The 26,294-nt window shown below is 39.1% G+C and overlaps 1 protein-coding gene across 10 annotated transcripts in view; it reads left to right on the forward strand.

The window, feature by feature from the left end:
* Positions 1-26,294, forward strand: part of GTDC1 (glycosyltransferase like domain containing 1) — a 181,218-nt gene that overhangs the window by 92,082 nt on the left and 62,842 nt on the right. For 8 of the 10 annotated variants that reach the window (XM_027695901.1, XM_027695898.1, XM_027695900.1 and 5 more), the window contains one exon: positions 1,498-1,671. The exons of 1 other annotated variant lie outside the window; for it this stretch is intronic. In XM_027695901.1, the coding sequence (XP_027551702.1) occupies positions 1,498-1,671 (174 nt within the window). Of the gene's footprint in view, position 1; positions 73-1,497; positions 1,672-26,294 lie in introns of those variants that run through there. One more of the 10 variants, XM_027695905.1, reaches the window with a different exon arrangement.

A 26,294-nucleotide genomic window follows, 5' to 3' on the forward strand; every position in this document is an offset into this window, starting at 1 on the left:
ATCATTAATATCACCAAGCTTCGGATCATTAAGGAGAATTCTTTTTTTTTTGTCCCTGATGTTTTTAAAGAGGTAATCTTTCTAATTTGCCACTGATTTGCAGAGCCTGCAGGAAAAAGTTAGGGTGGATAAGACTTCATGCACAAGAGAAGCTGAGATGACATGGAGCCTTTGCTACATGTCAGAGAGCAGCAAAGAAACGTGCAGGGCTCCTGCACTGCCTCATGTCATCTGTAAATCAGTGCAGAAAAGATGACTTTTGTGCCAAACTGAGGCACTAACGGGTTAAAAACCATAGGTGGGGAAGAGGATGGGATGCCAGAAAGCGTTTCAGCTCCCACAGCCTGCTTGAAAAGGATTATTTCTCTCTCTAATGTTGGGGTTTTTTTGCTTTTCCTGCTGACTCCTGCTGTTTCGGTGAGCAGTGTCAGTTCTCTTTCTTGACCAGACAGCAGAGAGATGCAGTGAGGATGAATGACAGCCTCTCACCTCAAATATACTTTTCACCACCCTGGTGACTTATGAACACATGTCCTCCATGTATCTTACGACCCATGGGTCTGTATTACAATATATAACATATTGAGAAAACCAACTGGCCATAAAGCATTTCTTACCTCTGTTAGTGTTGCCTGTATGTTGGTGTAGCTCAGATTGTGGCAGCACTGCCGGAACAAATTTCCAGATATTTCAGGTTTTTGATAGCTTCTTGTTTTCTCCAGACTTGACTCTAAGTGGAGAAATAAGCCCTATGTTGTCATTAAACTACATCTTAAAATGATTGATCTAGTTGATTTTAAAGCACAGCAGTAAAAACAAAACATTACATTAATATGCCAAATTGAGCATATTAATGTAAAGTTTTTTAAAACTTTTTTTTGGTACTGTATGCTATATATTTTTTATTTTTTACGTATATATATATATATATATATATATATAATGAATATCCTTTTAATCAGGATTATGTCCACAGAGGTTAAAATAACACTCCCATTTCTCTAGTATCCTGCTACCTGACACACATGGGCAGTTGAAGGTAGGTTAACCAAACGTAAGTTGTCCTTCAGTACACAGGAATATTTCTAAGGAATTTTCATTTTCTTCCAAGTTTAATTCTCCAAAAGTCAGGTTACAATGAGTCCTACCTGTTTATGATGCTTTTAAGAGATATGACAGTAATACTGTTCTTCCCATTTTATGACTAAAAATCCACAGCAAGAATAAGGTGTTCTCCTTTACATTAAAAATAGTAATTTATTATTAGTTAAAAAAGGTTAAACATTTTTTCAAAGGCTGAATAGACAGAAATCAAGATATTTCTGTTTAAGGTACATGTGCTACCCCTAATTCACATGCAAAGGCTGATTTTGATTAGTATTCATTTGCACCTTTTGCTTGTTTATAAGAAAATATATTCTATTTTCACTGCACGTAAAATAATTCTGTTCCTTTTGTGGCAGCAGTATGTTCATTAATCTTCACCACTTTTTACAGTTTGGTTGCTGATGTCGTGGTGTTCAACTCTGCTTTTAATATGGAATCATTTCTTACATCCATTGGAAAATTTATGAAGCTGATTCCTGACCACAGACCTAAGGATTTGGAAAAAATAATCAGACTGAAGTGCCAAGTTCTTTATTTTCCAGTCAGGTTTCCTGATGTGAGCAGGTCAGTACATTTTCCACGTCATAAATTGCCTCCAGCCTGTCAAAACTCTGTATTTATGGTGACGTTCTGACTAATCAGCTAAAGCATCGTTAATGAAAGAGTTTGATAATGTGCAAAACCCCCTAATTGATAAATGTATTTCAATAATCAGGGGCTACTCAGGCAGCCAAGCCTGTCCTCAGTGCCTGTCGTGCAAACTTGCATCGTTCAGGATGAGTGATTTCCCACTTGCTTTAGTGATTTCCCACTTGTTTTAGTCTTTAAGGAGTTCCTGCTCCTCGGCTCTGTATATATTTGTGCAGGGGAGGTCAAGGAGGAGAGAGAAATGCTGGAGAACAGTAAAAATGATAAGCCTGTAGCCAAGGAGTGATATTTCCCTCGGTGGTGTTGCGGTGGGATTTTATTCCCTCCTCCCTCCCCTACCTCCTTTATGGCTTCCCAGGTAGGCAGAAAGCATTCCTGTGGCAGGGAGCAGACTTGCAGATGTTGGCATTAGCTGCAGCCGGAGTTGCTCTTCACTCCTCCTCGGTTACTCTGAAGGACGTTTTTTATTACCCTCGTTTCAGAGCCCATCCTGAAATTAGCGGTGGGTTATGTGGCTCAAAGGGAACATTCTCTGGATCCTTTTCACTTTTGATTAAACCTGGCACAATTGTTTTTCCTCTTATAAGGGACTCTCCTCCCACCGAACAGGAACTTTGCTTCAATGGGACCGGCACTAAATAGAGTATGATTCCGCAATTTGATTATACTCTTACAACCAACACCAAGCTGGGCACATTTTTTTTACTGAAATAAAGATGGAAAGCACTGTAATGACTTTGCAAGAGCCCGGCTTTTGATCTGATAGTAAGTTCTGGCCACACTTGAGATCTTTGTCCCTGACCAGCCTGTACTTACAGTTATTTCAAAGGCTAAATATACATCTGTGGTAGTTTGAGGTAGAGAAATTTTTAGTGCAGGAGCCGAGGTCGTGCACTCGCTGAGGTTCACGCTGCAGGGCTTGAGTTTCAGTATCTTGGAAAACTTTGTATTCTAAAACACTGATGCAAATCATTTAGGTATCAACGCCTAAAGTTAAATCTTTAAACCTCTGTTTTTGAGAAGTGGGTTAAAATCTTCCAGTGTTCCTTTTGGGCTTGGCTGGCAGCAAAGAACAGTACCTGTATATCTTTGAGGATCTACTATTCCTTCTCAGAGACCAGATTTTTCAGGCGGGAGGGAATGCTGTGGGTGCTCAGCATATTTGATATCGAGCCAATTTCAGAGGGTCTCGTGGTTTTGGCATACCTTAGGAAGTCATGTGGCCCAAGCCTGGTTTTGGAGATGAAGTTATGATAACCCTGTCTCATATATTAAATCAGCTCTTTTGGACTTGTCAGCCCTGGCAGATGGGGTCAGACGAGATCTGACAAATTAGGCTGAAGTCATACACACAGCGATCGTTTGTCCAAAGCAGGAGGTGATTAGGTGGGTAAAATCATTAGCCTGCTACCCAAACTGCTACAGTGGGAAGATCTCACATCTTCCTGTGAGCTTTTCTAGTGTCTTGCTCTTGAATTAAATCCCATCTCACAGAGCAGGGCACCTTTCCTGCTTTTATTGTGGTTGCTGGACTTACATCAAAAACCTCTTTTCAACAGGATGGACAAAATTAAGGTGCTCATAAACAACTGCATGACTGTAAAACTTTCACAGCAGAGTAATTAGAAATACAGATTAATGACAGCCCTATTATTTCTAATGTATATTTTATTCAACAGCTAATTCTAGATGTAAGATCTAAGGTGTTTAGACAAAGCCCAATATCATCCCCGGGTAAAAAAAAGGAGAAGAAAGGGCTGCTTCTGCTTAACTTTGAAGTTCTTTAGGTTTTGACCTTCAGCTGCAGCCACTATTTACTGTTTCTTTACATGTTTTACATAAAGTTGAATGCACCTGTGGCAATTCAATGCTGTTTTTTTAATTTAGATTGTATTAATATAGTGACTGAATGGAGATTGAGGAAAAAAAGGTTAAGAAAAATTGTGGCCAAGCTAAAATTTATAAAGCAAGCTCTTAGCCCAGAGTGTTTTTCAAGTTATTTTCAAATGGTAATTTGCTTTATCCAAACCAAACTCATACAGTGTAAGTAAGTGATTATTTGCATGACTGACAATCATTTCAGTGCCTGCAGTCTTTTTAAAATGCATAATTTTGCTGAGATGTTGGGAAAATATTTAAAAATTCTGAAGGCAAAATAACCAGGGTGGAGGGTTTTTTTATTTTTTTATTTTGACCTCTTTTATTTTGCGTGTGAATGTCTCAGGGTGCATTTGTGTCTGAAACATAATCTACATTTGGATTTGGGAGGGAGAGGTGATCTAAGAAATCACCCTCACGCATGCGGTGGTGAGCTTTTTTAGATTATTTTAGATTAATATTGCAGTTGTAGGGCAAAATAAAATATATCTGACCCTTGATCAAAGCCAGTGTAATAAAGGATCATGTCACAGGAGTTAATCCTGTAAAATATCTACCTTTTAATATAATTACTGTAGGTGATGGGCACACAAACAGCACAAGCAGCATAGTCAGTGAACACTTAAGAGGGGAGGTATAATGATGGATACCATAGGAAACACTTGTGAATACCCTTAGAAGTATAGTACCACTTTACATGTGTAATGTGTATTTAAATATTTCAGATGGACATCCAACCACTGCTTTTCTATTTCTGAGAGGAAGTTATTGATGCCTTTTTATAAAGAATCTTCTTTTCAATAAATACTTGTCATAAGAGCACATGTTGGTGTTTCCCAGAGCAAACCACCAGACTGTGGTCCTTATCTGACAATGAGAAGAGATGAAAGGATTTCAGGATTTAGCAGAATAAGATATTTACTGACTTAATCCTCCTGTTTTCTGGTTCTGGCAACAACCAGCTTCCATAATGCATCCTGTGGTGCCACAATTACTCTGTATGTACTCACCCCATATAATTTCTGATTCAAATTCTGCTCTTTGTACCTTCTGGTGAAGTATATTATGTAGAAATAAATATCAAGGGGTTTCTAAGACCCCTCCAAGTTAAGGCTGTCCCTCCACAGTGCACTGGTGTTGCAAGGGATGGAGACCAGTGGCTGATCTTCTGTGCCATATGTGCTGTGTATCAGACTGGGGTTTTATAGCACAGTGAGTTAAATACATCGTAATTCACACTTATGTTGACATTGGCTTAATTTTAGTATATTTTCAATTGTAACATAAATAAAATCCTATTCTTTTTTATTGTACAATCAATAGAGTCTATTTTGATATAATCTGTTTCCACTTTTGAACTGGAAAATGATGGTCTAGTAAGACAATTCCCTTTTGACTGATGTTATCTTTGGTACTCACTTCTCCATGTGCCAGCAGAGCCCTCTGGAATACTTCTGCAAGGTCTTTGTTGGTATTTGGATATTCACTGTCCTGGTCTAGTGAAAGGTCTATGGCAGGGAGTTGGAACTGGATGATCTTTAAGGTCCCTTCCAACCCAAACCATTCTATGATTTTATGTGAATTCTCTCATCCCATCTGTATCCATATTGTCTGTGGCAGTCAGCAAAGTGGGGTCAAATTATGTACTTTTTGGAATTCATTCCAATGAAAATTGTAATTAAGATTTTGGTTATTATTACTGTTCCTCTGATTGTGTTATATCTTTATTATTATCATCAAGTTGTGGTAGAAAAGGAAGATGTTTTTATAAGCAAGAATGAAGTAATGTTCCTAAGAGCTCAAAATTCACATTGGACTAAGGTGGAATAATATCTAAGAAACATGAGAGGAAGAGGATTACAGCAGAAAATAAAAATAGCGCTTTTTTAAGTGAAACTTGTTGGTGGGTATCTTGTACTATCTGCATTACACATTTTGAAGCAGAATTACAGATTTCAGACTTGCTTCTTCATTTTCTTTTTATAACTTAGTACAGTTAACAGGACATTTTAAACAATTTGGGTTTATGTTCTTTTAGTTGTAGTGTCAGAGAGGCAGAATTTTCCAAATTAGAGAGTATTCTAGGGCCAGTCAGAGGAGTTCCTGACTAAAGCAGAAGTTTTTAAAAGATGTTGAGAGTATTTCTTGTACAGTAACGTGACTGTCACGTGTGAGGGAGCTTGTTTTGAGGAAATAAAAAAAGAAAAAAAATAATTGCATCGCTTGGACCAGGTTTGCAGGACTGAACTTAGCTTAGCTGTGCTGGAAAAATGCAGATGTCAATAAGCAAGGAGAGACTGGAATCCATAAGAGCCCAAAGCTCTTATGGATTTGGGCACTGGGGATGTGTCTACGTTGCACAGAGAGATGCTTACATGAGCTGTAGTGAACTATCTTGCATCTGGGAAGCAGTACACCTTAGAAGAGCGGTTTTTTGGGTAATTAACCTTCCAGTGAAATTGCATCCATTAGCTTAGGGTGGAGTGCTCTGCTAATGACAGTGATTGTGGTTCTGGGGGTCGCTGCTGCCTTTGGTGGTGGCTCAGGCACCTCTGTGGAGCACCGTGCCCTCTCCAATTGGCACAGCCTCCCTGCCACCATGGTTTATGGGTCATTAGCATAATTAGATAATGCCAATAGACTACTCCTACCTTGGGGCTCGCTGCTGTAGAACCGGCTGATGGAAATTACTCCCCTGAATGTCTTTCCTCCTCACCTGCCGCAAGCGGGATCTGAGGGTCGGTGTTGGCACACCAAGAGTTACACAGCCAGAATGAGGGATGCTCTGAGGATCTGGGACACGGCACCCACTGGGAGAAAAGTGCAGTGTGAGGGCATAAAATGGTGACTTTCCATTCTGGAGCCTTTGGCAGCAGGTTGGTTGCCTCCTGCACCTCTGGGATAGGTGCTACCTGCAGGAAGCTGCACCTGCAGCGAGGCTTTGGGCCATCGAATGAAGGATGCCTCAAACATCCATATTCAGAGGTGCTTTCTTATGTGGTGCTTCTTCCACACACGCCCTTGGAGGTCATTCAGGAGTGTCTATTCTCTCTCTGGATCATGGCAGAGGAGCTGTTACCTCAGCTCCATCTTCCAGGCAGCGTATGCCAGTTTAACCCCCAAAATATGTATCCCCAGACCTCTGCAGCAGCAGCAGGCTGAGAATGCCCTCCTAGAGAAGGGCCTGGCTGAAGGGTCTGCTGGGATGTATTCATTCTGCAAAACTTGCTAAAAAGTAATTTCTTTTTATCTATTCAGGGACAAAAATAGTTTTACTGACTCTCTTTTATCTGTCGTATAGGTATTCCACTAAACACTATCATAATAACCATTTAGGCTCACAATAGCTCACAAGGATACTTAAGCAGAATTCTCTGTGCAACCTAGTTTTTTATTATGTTGGGTACTGCTCATGTTGCATACAACACATTCCCATAAAACTTGCTTTTTGTATTTACAGAGAAATTTCTCTGGAGAGTTAAGGTCTTGTAAAACATTCTTGTTCTACAGCGTGAACGAATTATCATACTCTGGGGAATTAAAAGTGAAGTGTACTGAAGAAAAGAATTTTTTCATTAAAATGCAGTTTATATTGATAAAACAGATTACTAGCATTTGATGAAATGTGAAACTTGGATCTACCCATATCGCTAAATCACCAGTAGGTTTATTTTGGCAAGAAGAATAGTATGTAATGTATATCAGGACCAATCATTATACAGTACCTGTTAGTTTTGTATTAGATTAAATTGTCTTTCACTAAAGTACTTGGAAAAAAAAAACCCTACTATATCTGTATCTTGAAGTAGCAGAATGTGGTAACCAAGAATATTAGAAAATAAAAGCTGTCGTGTTATCAGTTTTGGCACAGTCATTTATCAATCAGTATTTTAAACATTGACAAGTGGTAATTTAATAGGGAATGACCCTGTTGGCAGGAAGTTCTAATGACAGATGATGCAAACTCATTTATCACTATGGGGCTGTGCTGGCTTCTTACCTTTCTCAGTATCACAGCTCATATTTTCCAAGTCTGGGATGTGAGAAGCCACAAAGGGCAAAACCTGTGGCACTGAGCCTATAACCACTCCCATCTAATCTGATTAACCCCTTAGCTGCAAATTTCCCTGCAGCAGAACTGGTAAGAGCTAAAAGTTCTCATACTGATTTAAATACCATTTGCTTTTTAAGGAGGATTTTCCATAATACTTTCCCATAGGCAGTTTTTTAGAAAATATTCAAGTTGTGTCACTTTGAATACAAACTTGAGACGTGCTGGTAACTTGGCTTTCAAAAACAAACCACATCCTAATAATTAATAGCACATTTCATTAGCAGGCATTAAAAATATTACATGCAGTGCCCTATACAATGGGCAGCTATTATTATTATTATCATTACTACTCGAGGAGGAAATTGATGCATTCAGGGGTTTAATTGATTCGTGCATATTCATGTGGGAAGTCAGTGGTAGAGTCACGACTGGACTGGATTATTATGCACTTCCATGCATAATAATTCCTCTGCAACTTGGGAAGAGAATAGCCTACCTTGCTGTAATAAGGGTGGGCATTTGGAGTTGAGGGATGTCATGGGAGAAGAGATGAAAATGACACCTTCATCAGCAACTGGTGTGGATGGCGCTCTTCAGCCTCCTCGGATTTAATCTGCAATGTAGTCATTCAACTGTACTTACTCTGAATTAAAACAATAATATATTTTTACTTTGATTTCCAGAGTAGTAAAATTGTTGATCAATTTAATATGATTTTATGTTACATTTCTAAAAGCACAATCAAAGGCCTTTTTGGGGCTTTCTCCACCTTCCTACCTCAGTTCTCCTCTGTTCCTTCTCTTCTTTCACAACAAAAAGCCTTTCTCCTGAGGGCTGGGATCAGGTTAAATATCAACTCTGTACAGGATGGTTCAGACAAGAAATACTTTCAGAGTTTGTATCAAATTGCTGTAATAAGAATCATGAATTTTAAATTTAATTGGTTAAAATTGTAACATCAGACTTAAAGCTATGGGGCTTTTGGTTTGTTGTTTTTTTTTTCTTCTGTTCAAAGTGGAAAAAGGTTATTGATTAATGGTAGGATCCTGCAAAGTGCTAAATACCCTCATTTTCACTGCAGTCAGTGGGAGCTGAGGGCACTTGGCACTCAGTGGGAGTACAGTGTTAGCATGGGTGAAAAGAGGTGGCTCAAAATTCCCTTCCAATTCCCTTCCAATCCATACAAAGGTACAGACTTAAATCCTTTGCATGTGTGAAAGATGGTTTTTATAGACAAGGCTGTCCCTGCTGGATTTTGCATTTCAAAATACTGCCCTTCAAAGATTGAACAATTCCATATTTTTTTATTATGGAATTCATGAATATTGCATAGAAGTGAAGGTGGATTTCTTTGGTTTTTTTCTTTAAAGGGATTTCATGCTTACAGAATTGTAACAGAGAGGGAGGCAGTTGTGTTGGGCATATTATTTCTTAGTTGCTACATGAGGCAGTGACAGAACCTTATTGTTTAAATATTCTGGGTACTTGTAATACAATGGAAAAGAAAGTAGGTAATGTGCTAAAAATTGCAAAAAAATGTAAAGAGTAGGAAGTGATATCTGAGTTTTTAGAGATCCTTCACTAAGAATACAAAATGTTCTCAGAAATCATTTTTAGGAGAATGAAGGAATCTGTTGCTAGTCGTGGGGGAATGGCAATACCTTTAGAAAAAGCCACACTTCTTGTATGCAGTATTAGTTTGGAAGGAAAAAAAAACCAAAACAACCAAAACCCAAACAAGCAGGACCTTTTAAAAGAACAGTGGAATAAGTCCCTTTGAAAATTGTTATTAAATAGGAAACTACAACTGTAAGTGGGTTGGATGTGCTTCGAGCACTATTGTGTGCTAGATTGCAGACAGCCCATTCCAGTTACAGTCAGAGGTACTGTCAGATGGAAGAGCCAGTGGAGAAGATATGAACATATTCTATAGGAATTTTAGAGAATAGGGACTAAGAGAACAAAATTACATGGTGGAATACATAAAATCACAGTTTGAAGAGGAAACTTGAAGCGTAGTTCTCCAGTCCTATGGAGATGACCTTTATGTAATGTGTGAGAACAGCTTAACACAGATGTTTTATTTATACATAACCAAGTGGGATGAAGTTAAATGATTTTTAATTTTGCCAAATCACAGATAATTTCTTTGTTGTGCAAGGAATGTTTTTATCTGGTTAGGTTTCTGTTGTGGTTTGTTTTTTTTTTTTGCATTTCCAAATACTTAATATTTTATATTTTGGACATTCCCCCTGCTCAGTTGTGACTCCCAGATGAAATAATCCTCCTCTTCTTCCCTTTAAATAATTCAGATAGCATACATTTAAAAATATGAAAATCCTAACATAAACGTGCCAGAAGTGCTTTTAAGGTAGAGGCTGTTCTGCTTTGCTGTGGAAAAGATGTGTGTCCAAATGGTAATGAGGGTTCATCGGAGTTTTGGGCTTGCAAACAGCAAGTAGTAGGGATCTGTGAGAGATCCAAGTCCAGTACTGCTTTCCCAGCATTTTTTCATAGAATCCTGGAATGGTTTGACTTGGAAGGACCTTAAAGACCATCTTGTTCCACCCCCTGCCATGGGCAAGGACACCTTCCACGAGCCCAGGTTGCTCCAAGCCCCATCCAACCTGGCCTTGGACACTTGCAGGGATGGAGCAACCACAGCTTCTCTGGTCAACCTGTGCCAGTGTTTTGCCACCCTCACCTTGTCCTGTCACCCCAGGCCCTTGTACAAAGTCCCTCTCCAGCTCTCCTGGAGCCCCTTTAAGCACTGGAAAGGGCTCTGAGGTCTCCCCAGAGTCTTCTCTTCTCCAAGATGAACATCCCCAGCTCTCCCAGACTGTCCATACCACAGCAGAGGGGTCCAACCCTCTGAGCATCTTCATGGCTTCCTCTGGACTCGCTCCAACAGGTCCAGGTTTTCCTCAAGTATGTAGGAGAAAAAATCTTGGGATTGCATTGCCTTTTTTAGTGATGGAGCATTTTGTGTTGAGAAATCTGTATTTGCAGCAGAGTAGTTTTGGATATTATAAAAGAAGATACCGTTATGTTCAGTCTGTTTTTCAAGCAATGTTAAAGGCACTAACAGCAGCCAGAAAGAATAAATTAGATATCAAGTTAAATCATCCAATCTGTGGAAAATTTTACAGTGGACTCCTCGTAAAATTGCAAGTTTCCTATAAGATGACTCCTGAGTAGTGCTCAGGTCAGGCTTGCAGATAACTAGACTTTGTCCAGCTTTGACCTGCTGAATGTATTTCTTGCCCTCCCCATAACCCAGGGACTTATCATCACACCACATGAGTCCTGGTTTTGTTAGTGCCCAACCAGCCATGGAACTAAGGCTTGGGTTGGAAGGGACCTGAAAGATCATCTGGTTAATGGTGTGTGATGTCTCACCATCATGCCAGAACCCTCATCTTTCCAACTGCCCTTCCTCATCAGCTCTTTTTGTCTAGAAATCCCAGGTCTCTTTGTGTTGGTTCTGCACCAGTTAAAGAGACCCTTGATTTAATTTCTCCAGGATGGCTTTGATTTTAGGTATATTCCCTTCTCCGTGGCAGAACACTCCTCATGGATGCTCTGTGACAGGGTTGTGTGTCTTCAATTCTATGACTTTTCCTCTCAAAAAACCCCCAAACTATTTACAACCATGTTCTCCTTGAAACCCTCAAGCATTTTTTATCTCCACTGATGGTTCTCATAGATGTAAAACAGAGAAGAAAGCAAGTAGATCTTCCTTCCCTTGGTCATTTCTTTGTGCTAAGTGGTGGCTCAGTCTGTATGACTATGGCAGACATTTAGTCTAGCTAAATAGCTGCACCATACCAAATATGTACAAAAAAAGCATGTGTGAGTCTCATACACAATAGAAAAGATATTTTAAAATATACAGATTGACGTCTCTATGTAAAGCACTGAAAAAATTGTATGTTGTTCTGGTCACCCATGTTCAAGAAAGATTAATTTAAACTGTGAAACAGGTGTAGAGAATTGCTGCTAGGATGATTAGGAGAATCTGTATTATGAGAGCAGATTAAAAGAGTATGGTTCACTTGTCCTAGCAAAATAAAGGTTGAGAAGGGGATATGTGTTAATCTTTATAAATACAGTCAGAGGATAAATGCCATGAAAGAGGAGGAATTATTTAAGTTCCAGGATAATCCTTGCAACATCCACTAGGTATAAATTGGTCATTATTAAATGGCTGAGACTGGAAATGAAAAAAAGGGTGTGTAGGGTGGTTGCTTGGTTTGATTTTTTTGATTTTCCAGAGAGGCATTTAGTTGTGAAATAACTGTCAAAACACTACTGAAATATAAGTGGAATTTGATAAATTCATAGAATGGTTAGTTAAACAATACAGGAGTAGTGCCAGGCAGCTGCAGATGTTTGCTGTGATGTTATCCCCAAAATGAAGGTGAAAAAAGATGGACTATGAGTTGGTCAATGCTGACTTCAGTCTTGAGACCTGAACTGGTCCATGAAGATTATGTGTTTCCAACCTCTATAAAAGACACAGCAGACCAGTCTGTTCTGTGTTCTGCACAGTGTTTGTCTTGTATTTCATTAATCAGGTGTTTCATAAATGAGCAGTGTCCTGCAAGGTGTGTCCAGCTCATCTGTCCAACCTCTGACTGCATTTGGGATCAGGATGAATTTTTCATTACCCAGATTCATAATGACCGGGGTGGGAAGGGAAAAAAAATCAGAGGAATATTTTTGCCTGACTGCATGTACAGGGTTCCTCTGAACATTTTAGTGCTTTTGAAGAAAACCATGTCACAGTCAACGCTTTTGGTCCCTCCCCTCCTCTCCCTTTGACACACTGGAGTTTTTGAGGGATTGATCTTAGAGCCGTAGAATCCTAAAATGGCTTGGGTTAGAAGGGACTTTAAAGACCATTTCCTTCCAACCCCTTGCCATGAGCAGGGACACCTTCCACTAGACCAGGTTGCTCCGAGACTCATCCAACCTGGCCTTGAATACTTCCAGGGATGAAACATGAACAACTTCTTGGACGCTGCTGTTTTGTGGTAGCCTGAGCATCCCTCAGAAAACAGCCCAAACTGAAGTGGTAACAAAGGGTTCACAACCACAGGGATTTGGAAAAGCATTAGGTGAGATGTGCTTCAAACAAAAACTGTCTTCAGGCAGAACATTTGAGTCTCGTGGCTCTCTAAGTATCCTTCTCCATTTTACCTCAGTTTACTTTTACTCACTGAAGCATTTGGATAGAATTATTCCATTGAGCTCATTGGAGTCAGAATGAGTTTATTTTAAGTTTCTTATTTTGATGAGTCTGTAGGGCTCTTTCATTTTCATCTTGGTGTAGTTTTAATACTAAAACTGCCTCAATCTCTGCTAGAAGCAAATGAAGCACATAAAGAAGAATTTGTTATGCAGTAATTCCTTTCAGTGACTGAAATTTCATCTGTCCTTCCTCAAACTTCATCACACGTCTTTGGGATTCGGAGTTCACTTGTGTTATCTGCCATCTGAGTTTGAATTACCCATCTTGAATGATGTGACTATATATGGAAAAGAGAAGTTTTGACCCTTTTTGGGTGCCTAGAGTGTTGTCTTTTTGTTGCCAATAAAAGGAGGGATTAGCTGTCAGAATTCCTGGTAACTTAGTCACAAAAAAATTTTAAAAAACAATAAAAAATATTTTAAAATGTTAAAAATAATTTTGAAAAAAAAAATAGCAGGCAAAAAAAATCCTTTTTTTTTTTGTTTCCTGGTGAAACCTTGTATGGGATCCATAAAGGTGCCTGATATTATGGCATTAAACCAGTGTATCTTTGGTTCTGGAAGCAGCTGAGCTCTTTTCAGCGGTACCCAGTGCTGAACTCGTCGGCACATCTATACGTTAGCAACTTATTATTCCACGAGCATCACTTCATTTGGGCTGGCAATAAGTCCTGTTCAGTCATTGTGCTGCAGAGGAATGTTTAGAGCTGCGATGTGCATTGGAGTCTGTTTGTTTGCAGCAGCTGATTTGCCTAAGCTTTGATGCGCAGTCACTTTCTGACATTTGTGTATTTCAGCAGTGAACAATGTAAACTCATTTTCTGAGCACTTTGATTACTTGCACATAGCAGTGCCCATGGCATGTGACAGAGAAGAGCACTCTATCCACTAATCAGATAGATATGCTTCAAGCGTATTTACACAAAATAATGAAAACAGCTGTTAGATACCTTTAAACTTGAGTGTGTTTTGTTATTAATCTACTAGCCCGTACACATGACACTATAATTCTTCGCTCACTCAAGTTGCCTTTAATGACACAGTAATAAAACGGAGAGGGATGAAAGTAATGGAATTGTAGAATGTAATGCCTCAATTGTTCTACAGTGTCTTCCTTTTTGCCAAAATAAACCACAATTAGGTCCATATGGTGTTTTGAAGTTTTCAAGCAATGACCCTAATAAAAAGTAATGAATTTCTGACAAAGGAAAGCATGGTGCTCTTTTAAGCAGATATCTTCGCTATTGATCTAGTTATGATTGCAGACTGATATGCTAATAGAAGAAGAAAGGTTCAACGTGCCTGGTACAAGCACTTTCATTTGTGGTTTATTTTATTCTTATGAAATTCAGATTGAAAAGGTAGAAACATGTTGTAATCCATCAGTTATGACTCCCTTTTAAAAGACCTACTATAAAGAAAACAAATGGATTTTCCTTGGGGAAAAAATGGAGTTTGGAAAGCATTTGTTGACTTGAAATTCCCAAAGTGAATGTTAACTAGGAGGATGCTTCGTGATGATGAAGATGCTTTGTTTGGATATATGAAATTTGACTTGAGCACTTTATTGTCTTCAGAGGTGCAAGCTCTGGTATTTACTTTTCTAGCTTTTAACCATTTCATGGGGGAATTAAAATGATATTCCTCTTCATCTGGAAAATCTAACTATCCATGGAGCAGTTGTTGGGTAAGTGCAGATACTCAAACACAACGACTAGGGAGGACGTGCAGCTCATCCTCCTCCTTAACTATGGGCTACCATTAAAAAAGGTGGTGTGTCAGCATTATTCCAGTGCAGTAATAATGGTACCTGAAGTGTGGGTAATGTAGTCTTAAAAAGAGAGGAGAAGGCAGGTTTTAGAATCAGATATGAGGGGAAGGGGAAAATAAATGTCTGATTCGATGAACCTTCACTGTTAGTGGTTGTTGAATGAACGTTCATCCACATACACAGAGTCCTAAATGACTCACTTGAAAAGCATCTGCTTTTCAATAATATGTATTATTGCATTATTTTACTCCAGGAAGAGTAGTTGAGGCTTGTAGTGTTGCAACGTGAAACTATTCAGAGCCTCCTTTCAAGACAATCAACCTTCTCTACCTTTAATCACTCAAGAAACTGTCTTGGAGTGGCTCCTTCACTGGTGAATTAGGAGTCCAGTTATTTCATGGGCTGTTTTCTCTATTGCATGTTCTCTAACTATTGACCTGCCTTTCAGACTTCCCACTCCAGTCTCTTCTGCTGCCACTTTTGGAAAATAACTTAAATTTGACCTCAACAACCTGTACCATTTTCTGTTTATGTTTTGCTGCCTTCTACACTGGTAATTTCTCTGTCTTCTTGCTTATCATATACTTGTATGTAGTTACTTTATTAATTTTAATAGAAGAGGGCCTTGTTCATGGGTAGAACTTCGTTCTCTTCAATGTATTTTACTTTTATAAGCAAGGTAAGTGAATTCATAGAATCACAGAATGGTTTGGTTGAAAGGAACCTTGAACATCATCCCATTTCAACCCCCTACCATGGTCAGGGACATCTTCCACTAGACCACATTGCTCATTTGCTATTTATTTCCACCACTTTTCATTCTGAAAATATTCTGTTCTAATTTCTCACCTTCTTGTACCAGATGCCTCAATGAGATGTGAATGATTAATTTGTTTTGTTGCAGTTATGTTTAGTAGCCTTTGACTTGGTGCTTAGGAACTGGAGGAGGATGTGTACTGCAGGAGAAATAATCTTGCTTCAGACTGTAAAATCTGGATTATTTCTGTTGCTTTGAATTCTAATAATAGGAACATAAAAATGAAAATCCCCACCTTCCTTCCTGTAATTAAAACATTTCTGATTTTTTTTCTTGACTCTGTTATCAGTGTTAAAAGCTTAAAGAAAGAGTCCTATGTTGTGAAATAGTGTCAAATTTTAGATTGGTTTTAAATTGTATTTTTAGAACATCCATCAAGCATGTGTAGTCCAGGCAATGCTTGAAATATGCTGGTTTCCACAGCCAGTTGTAGATGAGAAATGTTGGGTTTTTCACCCTCACTGAACGGGTTCTTCACAGAAGCTGGATAAAAGCAGCAGTGTTTGGTGTGGCTCCTCATGCACCACTCAGGATTTGGTGCTTGCATTAAACTTCCCCCAAATATCACAAGTATAATAAATAATAAAAAATTTGTTGAAATATTCTTAATACTGAAAAAGGCTCACTAAAGGACTGGAGCTTCCAAATGCTTAACTAAGTCCTTTATTCATTGAAATATAAGAACCTACTTCTGCAAAGTCATCCTCCCTGGAGAAATCTAAATACCATCAGGTGACTTTAGAAGTTCTGCCTTATTTTTTATGCAACTCAGTTGAAATTATTTGAGATTTTGTGGTACTTTGAAGTTCTTGCTGCACCTGCAAAGACCTCTATAAACTTATCACAATATCTTTTGAAATCGGAAGTTTTATCTGTTTGTGGTGTCCCAGGTTTTGGGTTTTAGTTTGGGAAAGCGATCGCTCTGGCCACTGCTGATTGTGTTTTTATTTACTGGATAAAAGTGTCCAAAATATTCTTAGCCCTATAATATTTATACTTCCACTTGCATTATAGTAACACCTGGTACATCCTGTGACCTTCCAACACAAGAAAATAATGCAACCAGTATTTAAGGAGCATTAGCACCCCAAAAAGATAATAAGCCAAGGTTTCTGATGTTTAATATAACTGTGCTATAGCACCCATGGACAGTTCTGTGAGTGACTAACTACAGCCATGTAGATTTTTCTCAGTCTACGTTTTTTACTTTTCAACCTACTGATATATCATTATTTTTTTAAGAGATGTACCATGACTTTTTTTTTATTTCTTCTGGGTTTCAAACTCCTTTAAGAACAATGTCCATTAGTGATCAGAGATGGTGATTTTTACCAGTAGATTGAAGGGCCAGGTTTAAGGAAACATTTCTTGTACTGTGTTTTAGAAACATAAGCTGGTTGTAGAGGTTATCTTCAGGGACTAGTAAGGCAGCATTTGGGTAAATTGGGATATAAACAAACATCTGTTGCAGGAATGTAGAAATGACATCATAAAGAATGTATGCAAAAACTTAATTGAAAAAGAATGATGCAGAATTGCAGCATGACTTTAAGTCTGAATTGATTTTTGCCTTCAGAGTGAAAGTGGGATTTTTGTGCAACATTCCAGTACTATAAAGTATTTAAAATGTAATGTCCTATTAATGTACCTGAAATGTAGACTCTGGGTCACCCAATAAGAATAGTAGTTACAGTAATACAGTATATGTAATATGCAATTATCTTGACAATAGTTTTATTTTTTCGACAATTTTGTCATAAAAGAGCAGTAAGATACAATGAATTTGATTCATTTTGTGTGTGTGAATCATTTAATAGGCCATTACATCTACTATATTAGACTCCATTCTCCTTTCAGAGCTTTTCATTATAAGCCTGTCTTTAATGGAAAGAAGTTTAACCTTCCCTCCCAGATAGATTGAACCCCATAACAGTGTAAACATTCTCATTATAAAATAAAATCCCCTTCCCCAAGGGCAGCACTATAATTATGTTGCAGAGTGTTGTACAAATGTTTCCCTTAAAAAATGTTGTCTCATTCTTGTCCTCAAGTTTTTATCATTTTCATTTATGAAGAGAATCAATAATGCTTTAAAATCGTAATTTAATAAAATAAATATGATCTGATTATTTTTTAATTTTTGGAAGTTATTTTAATCAAGTTTGAGAAGAAGTCATCAGTAAAATTGCTGTTGATTTATAAATAGGATAATTAGAGGCTTTCCTCCTAAGTACTGTTCACTGGCATTGTGGCTGTTTTTATTGCCTAGTCAAACCTCTTCATTCAATTTTAAAATTGCCTTTTGAATGAACTGCGCTATGAGCTTGCCAAATAGTGTCACCATTAATACCTTACCTCCTCTATTTCATTGTCCAGTCTGTAAATGCACAATAAATTGTTTGATAAGGAGGTCAATGAGGTTGTACTAGTTTTTAAGTGAATTATGGCCGAACGTTTCAGATTATGTCACACTCTTGTTGTAGCGCCGGGTGTGAAAGCTGGTGATACAGCACGTGGGAGATCATTTGGTGGGCTTGCTCCAGGACTAGACACAAATTGAAAAGAGCAGGTTCTGTACCGATCTTTGTGCAGAGAATAGATTAAAAAAATTCACCTGATTAATCCAATTCACAATTCTGTAGCGTGTCCCTTAGTCTAATTAAGAAAGCCCTCAGTAGCAGGTACATGCCACGTGCTCCACAGAGATGGGTTAGGACAAAGATATTTGCATGCAGGAGAGTATTTCACTGCATTAGTTATTGAGAAGCTGCTGTAGTATTCCTGGAAGGTCCTAAAGCAGCTCTAAACAGCGATGCTGGACATTTATATCGCTTATCACATCAGATACTTGGTGGAAATGGGGTTTTTCTGAATGTATTAGGAGTGGCTGAGGGAGCTGAGGGTGTTCAGCCTTGAGAAAAGGAGGCTCAAGGGAGATCTTCTCGCTCTCTACAACTCCCTGAAAGGAGGTTGGAGACAGGTGGGAGTCAGTCTCTTTTCCCAGGTAACAAGTGATAGGATGAGAGGAAATGGCCTCAAGTTGCATCAGGGGAGCTTTAGGTTGGATATTAGGAAAAATTTCTTCACAGAAAGGGTTGCAAAGCATTTTCACAGGCTGCCCAGGGCAGTGATGGAGTCCCCATCCCTGGAGGGATTTAAAAGACGTGTGGATGTGGCACTTGGGGACATGGGTCAGTGGTGGGCGTGGCAGCGCTGGGTTAACGGTTGGACTCGGTGATCTTAGAGGGCTTTTCCAGCCTAAACGATTCTGTATTCCGCAATTGGAGATTCATGCCAGATGGGTGTCACCATTCCAGCAGTTTCCTGTCCCAGTGCATCCCCTTCACCCAACCCTCCCCTGCCTCGGGAGCTCCTCCTTGGCCGGGGCCGGGGCTCCCACCCAGGCACGTGTTCCCCGCGCCCACGGCGCGAGCGGCACTGAAATAGAAACGTAAAAGGCGAAAGTAAGAAACTTTGTGCATGTTGAGTCTAAAAGAAAGTCTGTTTGTGTGTGTCTCTCCCTTTGTAACAGAAGGAATGTTTCTTATGTTTCTGTCTTCAGACAGTTGGCACACATTTCATCTCAGCAGCTGCTTTCTCTTAAAGTGCAGTAGAGTGTAGGACTGTAGTGACACTAGCATTAATACTTCACATTCTGCTATCATATGCTGTCACTGTGAAATATGGATCTAGGTTACATGTGTTTGCAGACTTTGTACTGCTGAATTATGAAAGCTGACTCCGTTGGAGGATTGTGTTGTATTCAGAGACTGTGAACTGAACAATAAATGAATGCAGGCAGAGACTTGCAGTCATAAGCAGTATCCTCCTTTTTGGCCTAATTGAGACAATAGCTTTAAAATGTAGAATTGCCAAATAAAACTTCGTTGTTGACTTAGGTAAATATATTTAGCAGACATTTAAATATGTCTCTTGTGGGCACCTTTTAGTTGTTATCCTCAACCTTGTTTAAATATTATTTTTAAATCCTGTTCTTCTGAATGGGATGAATTACTGCAGATGAATAAAATGGATTACAAGAAGTACTACCGCTGCATGCCAGAAGAAATTATTGGGAACAATTAGTTATTTTGTTATCAAGAATTAAGTGTGTAGCCACAAATATAACTCGGGAATTTTTTTTATATGTCTGGATGTCTATAAGAGGAGTGAGGAGCTGCACTTTATTGATTTCTAAAGGTATAAAGTTAATACAGATGTAAATATTGGCTAAGACAGCAGTAATCATTCCACGTGAATGTGTAGGGGATCCAGTCCTGACCCTGCTGAAGTCACCTGGGCATTGGCAGGTAAACAAAGCTGCTGAAAAGGAGTATTTGGAAATATTTTGAAATAAAGGCTCAGCGTAAGGAGATACTGGGATATCTGCAAGCAGATCTCAATACAGATCTCAAAGTTCATGTCCACAATTGTGTTTTACTGAAAATGTTAATCAATGTATTGGTTAAACTCAGGTTTGTTTGGTGCCTGAAATTCTGCCAGTAAATGATTTTATTTCTTAAATATTTCTTAAAATCAGGTATCCATAATTCCAGTGATAGTGTCGCTGCTGTGACTGTACACCAACAATTGATTTTCTGTGTGCAGCCACTGACAGTCAGGAAACAAACCCAGGTGCAGAAATCTGGCATCCAGTGTAACACCCCCTGTTTATTTTCAGTTTTACCTTTTGAATATAAGCATATATGAAAAGAGGGAGTGAATAAACAAAACATACATTTTGTAGCATTAGGTTACATTCCTGATAAATGGCCTTTAAATCACCCCTCTTTAGGAGCTTCTAAGTGTCAAAAAACCATAATAAGCACCTTTGCCATGAATGGTCTGATGCTCAGAATAGTGTTAGAGTGGCTATGGACAGCGTGGAGGAAGTGTTTGTTCTTACTGAACTTGCCTGTGTATTTTAGTGCTTTGCATGTGTGGGGTTTGTATCATCTACCTACGGAATTTGGTGTGAAGTGGTTGCTGTCACGGCTCTTCCCGTGTTGATTTTGAGGATTCTTTTGTATCTCATGCTCAAGTGGGAAGGTGGAGTTGTTATGGGAAGCAGTGCTGTTCCTGTGCTTCCCATAACAACCTTTCTATTGTCATCTCATTCCCTGACTTCTTTTTAAATTGCCTCCAGGTTCATGTGAAGTTTAAATATGCTCGTCAAGGATCATCCTGGGCTTCTAATTTTGTACTGTGACAGTACATTGTTCAGTTGATTGGGAAGAGGTGAAACACATAAACAATTCTAACAACAGAATTTAACCTATTAATGAGTCATGCTGGAGGTAATATCTCCTTGCTCTCTCAGAGCCCCAGTTATGTGCACAATAAATCATGGTGGTTTTTAGGTGCTCACTCATTTTCAGTGCAACAAGCAGCTGTATCATCACTCTTCTCTTCTTTGCCTGTCTTCTCACAGCCATCGAGTTTTTTTTTTTATTCTGTGGAAACTTTGCTGTAGTCAGGTTTATTTTTTAATATGTGGAAAATAAAATGCTAATAAATTTCAAATTTTCAATCATGTACATCTATTTTCCTGTCAATGTGAAGATCGTTTTCTTAACCTTGACAGATCTGTGGCTTTTTCTCATTCAAAAGAATGAGGCTAATGTGTTGATGTTCTCATAAACAAGACCATTTTCTAGTCAGTTCATTGCTTTTACCCATCTTTCTAAAATATTCTTTTATTTCTCAAAATATGTCTGTGGCATGTGACAGTAGAAACATTAGTAGAAACAGGATGAAAAATATAATTTTTCTAAAGTTTTTGGCGTCTATTTATAGAATATTGCATAAATCTATTATTAAATGTATAGAAAAATTCACCTGGGGTGGAGTATTACACTGGTTAGAAGACAGAGTTGATGGACTCTATCCCTGATTGATGTGGTTGAATAGTTAAATTGCACAGATTTTACAATAATGGTCATAGCAGCATTTACCAAAAAAGCAAAATTTTATTTGGGGACCAGGTACAACAATTGAACTTAAGTAACACCGACAAGGGGAAATGGCCTTAAGGTGAGGAAGGACAGATGTAGATTAGATATTGGGAAGAAATTCTTGCCTGTGAGGGTGGTGAGGCCCTAGCCCAGGTTGCCCAGAGAAGCTGTGGCTGCCCCTGGATCCCTGGAAGTGTCCAAGGCCAGGTTGAATGGGGCTCTGAGCAACCTGGGCTGGTGGAAGGTGTCCCTGCCCATGGCAGGGGGTGGAATGAGATGAGTTTAAAGGCCCCTTCCAACTCAAGCCATTCTAGCATTCAAAGTTACATTATTTATTGGAACTTCTCAGCAGGGAGCAGTGAGAGGATGAGTGAGGAATTGAGTGAGATTGAAAGTCTCTGAACTGTGGATATCGATGGGGTAGTGTCCTCAGAGCTGCCTACGTGCTGTAAACTAAACTTGGGACATAGGAAATAGGAGCTTACCTTGTGATGGAAACCAAGAGGACTACATGAATCTGACTGTAGAAGGATGTGGTTGTGGATTTTTCTACCTTTGAGATATTCTGGCAGTTGAAGATTTACACTGCTGCTCTCTGCTTTCTGTTCCTGACTCCTTGTAGGGTGCTGGACCTCCCCTGTCTGACTGGGAGGTGCTGGTCTTCATCAAGTCACATAAATGTAAAGATCCTCAGTGCCTTTTGTCATCAGAAATATCCTCAGAGCTAATCTAGCATGCAGTTTTTCAGAGATTACTGTGCAGTGCCCCAGAGACACGATGAGCAAAGTTCTCAAGCCCCAAAGGACTGAACTATGAAACCACATTTCCAAATAGATTAAAAGTATTTGTCATCAGCTGGTTTGCTGTGAAGGGCTGAACAGAAGTCTTTTACATGTGTGTGCTCATGCATGTCTGTGTGTGCACACACACTTGAGCTTGTAGGAACCCAGTGTGCTCAGGTTTTTTATTTACTAATAATCAAGATTTTAACTTTTCAACTGGGACCTGTTTCTGGGTCTGTCTTAGCCAAAGACTGAATTTTTGAGACAGTTTTACAGTTTATTGTGTCCTTTCACCCGACATTAGGGTCTCATTGTTGTGGGAGAAAGTCCAAAATGACCTCAAATGCAAAATTTTGAGATAGTTCAGAAGAATTGAGCCATACTGTCTGAGTTGGTACCAGAGTCAATTATTTAGGCAGGTTTATCAGGAAAGTGTGTAAAAAGAGAGGAATCCCTCTGTTATTCCCCAATTTCTCTGTTACATCGATTCACAGGGCATCAACACGTGGTATTTTGTGCCTTCCATAGGAATCCTAGTCTAAAGTTTTATTAAAAATGAAACCACACACAAGGACCCACACACAGACATTTTTGAAGCCATGTTGGTGCTCCTACACCAGGATCCTGTTAGGTCAGTCTCAAAAAATTAGTTGTGTTCAACTGGCACATGTCCTGGTCCTACTCCAGATTATACCTGAAATGGCACAACAAAATGGTGTTCACAAAATGAAGCAGAGTTGCATTTTCTCATTTAAAGCCATCAGAATATCCCATCATGCCTACATTTTAATTAGATGATATTCTGATCACCTTTCCCATTCATTAATGATCAGTAGTTTGCCCAGAGAAGCTGTGGCTGCCCCATCCCTGGAAGTGTCCAAGGCCAGGTTGGACGGGGCTTGGAGCCACCTGGGCTAGTGGAAGGTGTCCCTGCCCATGGCAGAATGCTGGAATGAGGTGATCTTTAAGGTTCCTTCCAACTCAAACCATTCTGTGATTCTGTGAATACTCTTGTGTCAAGTCATGGATGTCTTTAGTCTTCAAGTAAAGGTCTGTGTTGTGGGCACTGCTGTGTCCAGCAAACATTAATTTTTTAAACTTTTTAGAACATAACCAGAAAACGGGCCATTTATAACGCAGACCTAAAGACCCTTTCTAGCACAACTGCAGTAAGTCCATTAAGCATATGAAAGTGTTTTAACTGTGACATGGATTCTTTAATCCTGAGTAATAAGCATCTGATTCTGATAGAGGATCCATTTTATTGACGAAACCAAACAGCCGAGGAGATGCCGCCTTTGTGAGTTGCAATAGTTGGGTAGCAAGTATGTCATAAATCTTGTAACTAAAATAACAGTGTAATATTGGGCTGAATACAGAGGTTTTTCTGCCTCATTTTTTATACAGCTCATGTCTGTAGTCTGTCCCCTGTAACGTGCAGAAGGCAGAGATCAACATTTCTGAATGGTTTGTTTGAGCAATCATGGTTTGTGCACCAGATCTTCATCTGACTTAAAGATCTGCGGTTCCATGTAAGCCAATTATAGAAATTTATATCATCTGATAATCTGATTTCTTCTTCCAGCCATGTGACACTAGCCATAGGTTTAAAAATTGTAAATTGATTTCTCCGTTTTTCCAATTCCATGTGTGGGTGCCATAAATATCATGGGAATAATCAAGGACTATTTTTTCCCCTCTGTAATTTGACATAAAAGCTCGTGCTGGATAGTTCCAGAAGGAATGTTGAAACTTAACTTTGGTGAATGGCAAGTAGGACAAATGTGTAGTTATTATCTATTTAATTAAATGGTTCATAAGAGTCAAAGTGTTTTAAATACATCATAAAATACAGGAGGTCAGAAACTTAAGAAACCCAGTAATTTAAATCAGTATTGAATAATAGGTAAATGAGGGTCATCTTCCAAGGCACTCAGTCAAAAATTTCTCCTTACAAGAGGGTTGTACCTCAAACATGAAAAGAGACTTGAAAAAGAGCCAGCAGAAAAAAATACAGTTTCTTTTTCCCCACAAGGGCTGTGATTTCTGTTCCCCCGTTATGCATAAAGGAACTTTGGAAAAAAGTTTTTGGTTTTACAATACTTGTTAATATTTTCACTGCTTTTTTACCCTTAAAGACTGCAAAATGTTTAGGCAATTCCCACCCAAGCACACACATGGAAGACCAGCATGTGTTAAACATGTTCATTTTCATCTCCTGCACTATACTGTCAAGGATTATTGAGACAAAGAGCAAAACCTGTCATCTGATTGTTCTTATTTAGTAGCTGGTCAAGATCAACATTGGTTAATAAACCAAGCCCAATGCAAAGCTCACCCAAAGAGCAGTTCTGCACTCGGTTACTCACTTTTCACATTCTTTTTCCTTGTGATAACGTGATCATTTCCCCAGTCTCCATGCAGTCTCATAGGACAGACAAGACCTGAATTTCTAATATGAAGAAGCATGATCCAAGTGTGCTGTACATTAGAGACAATAAAAAAAGAAAAAAAAACCCTTTTGAATTTTTTATGTACCTTTAACTTTAAAAGAAAGCTTTGACCATTCACAGAGTAGAATGTTAAAGATAAGCTGTGTGGAGGTGTTGCCTTTAGAGATTTAGATTATTTTCTTTTCTTTGTAGCATTCTTGTTCCTCATTGAGAATGTTGCTGCATTTCTTTTGATTTTCTTATATGCTGATGTGTGATTTAACTCTGGAGCTACATTTGGAGGTGGAATGCCACTGTTGTTGTAGTAAGATGGTGTCTGAGTTTTCAAATATGTGTGTAAATTCTCTGCATCATCACAAGAAGAATGTTTTATAACTGGGTGTATCAAAACCAGTTATAGAAAATTTCAGTGGTTTAATACTCAGAGAATGACCAAGACTGATGACTTATTTACAGATCCATTTTAAATCAGTGCTCCGTTTAAATGAATACAAGTAGTAAAAAGGATGAGAAGAGCAGCTAAAGGGAAAAGTATTCTCGAATGCACAGTAGTAAGATGTTTTTCAATGGTGTAGGTTTGAAACTTAAAAGGGACTCGTGTGCCTTCAGAGGGATTAAGTTTCAATACGTGTCGGCAGTGCTATTGTATTAGTGCAGTCGACTACAACAAATTTATCCTGTGATGATACGTAATAGAGAGAATCACCTTTTATCTCCCACTGAAAAATAAGCTACAGCCGCTCTGTGAACTCTGCTGGTGTATTTGATACCTTTATGTTTGATTTCGGGCTCAGAGAATAGATGGAGGTGTCTCTGGCAGCGCTAATGCGAACCTTTCTTGTGTGTTCAACTGAGTCTGTGTCTGGGCATCTGTGTCACTCCATTTTCCTATATTTAAGTACGTGGCAAAGGTTGTATTCGTTCTGCTCCACAAGAACCAGCCAGGGGTGCGAACACACAATCTTTAGACCCCACAGAAGCCCTTCAGAGGTCAGTGGTCTCTCTGCTGTCAAGAGGCAGCTCGAGGACCTGGCTGGATTGACACTCCTGTGATTGTTACGTGGATTTTTGTCCAGGCAGGACAAGCAATATTCATCTGATTTAAGAAATGACCCTTCCCAAGCCAAAGAGCCATGCAGCTGTGTGAGGAGGTGGCCACCAAGGCAGGACACACAGTCATTGGGTGATTTGCCCTTTGGCTCAGATCCTGCTCAGTGGTCCCCGTATCCATCCATTCCAGAGCGTGGGGCTGTAATTGCAGGTATGGACATGTGGTTAAATGTTGGAGCATGCAAAGGCTAATGGTTGTTCTGGGTGCTTCTCTTCTCCTTCACATCTTCACCTTTGCATCTTCCATTGGTTCTCCACCAAAAGCCATCCGAAATTTCCAAATTCATTCTTTGTTGGAGCCAGGTCCAGCTGCACCACTGGCTCTGTCGGCTGTCCCATCCTCATATTTCTGCTGCTCTTCTCTGTGGAAATCAGTGTGCTTTCCTCTTGCAAAAACATATCCAGAAATGGTGGAAATTAGATCCTTCATGGTAGAGAGCTGTTGGAGATAGAACAGGATATTGCAA

This window comes from Neopelma chrysocephalum, unplaced genomic scaffold (genome assembly GCF_003984885.1).
Source record: "Neopelma chrysocephalum unplaced genomic scaffold, ASM398488v2 Primary Assembly neopelma1_103b, whole genome shotgun sequence".
In the NCBI taxonomy this organism is placed as follows: Eukaryota; Metazoa; Chordata; class Aves; order Passeriformes; family Pipridae; genus Neopelma; species Neopelma chrysocephalum.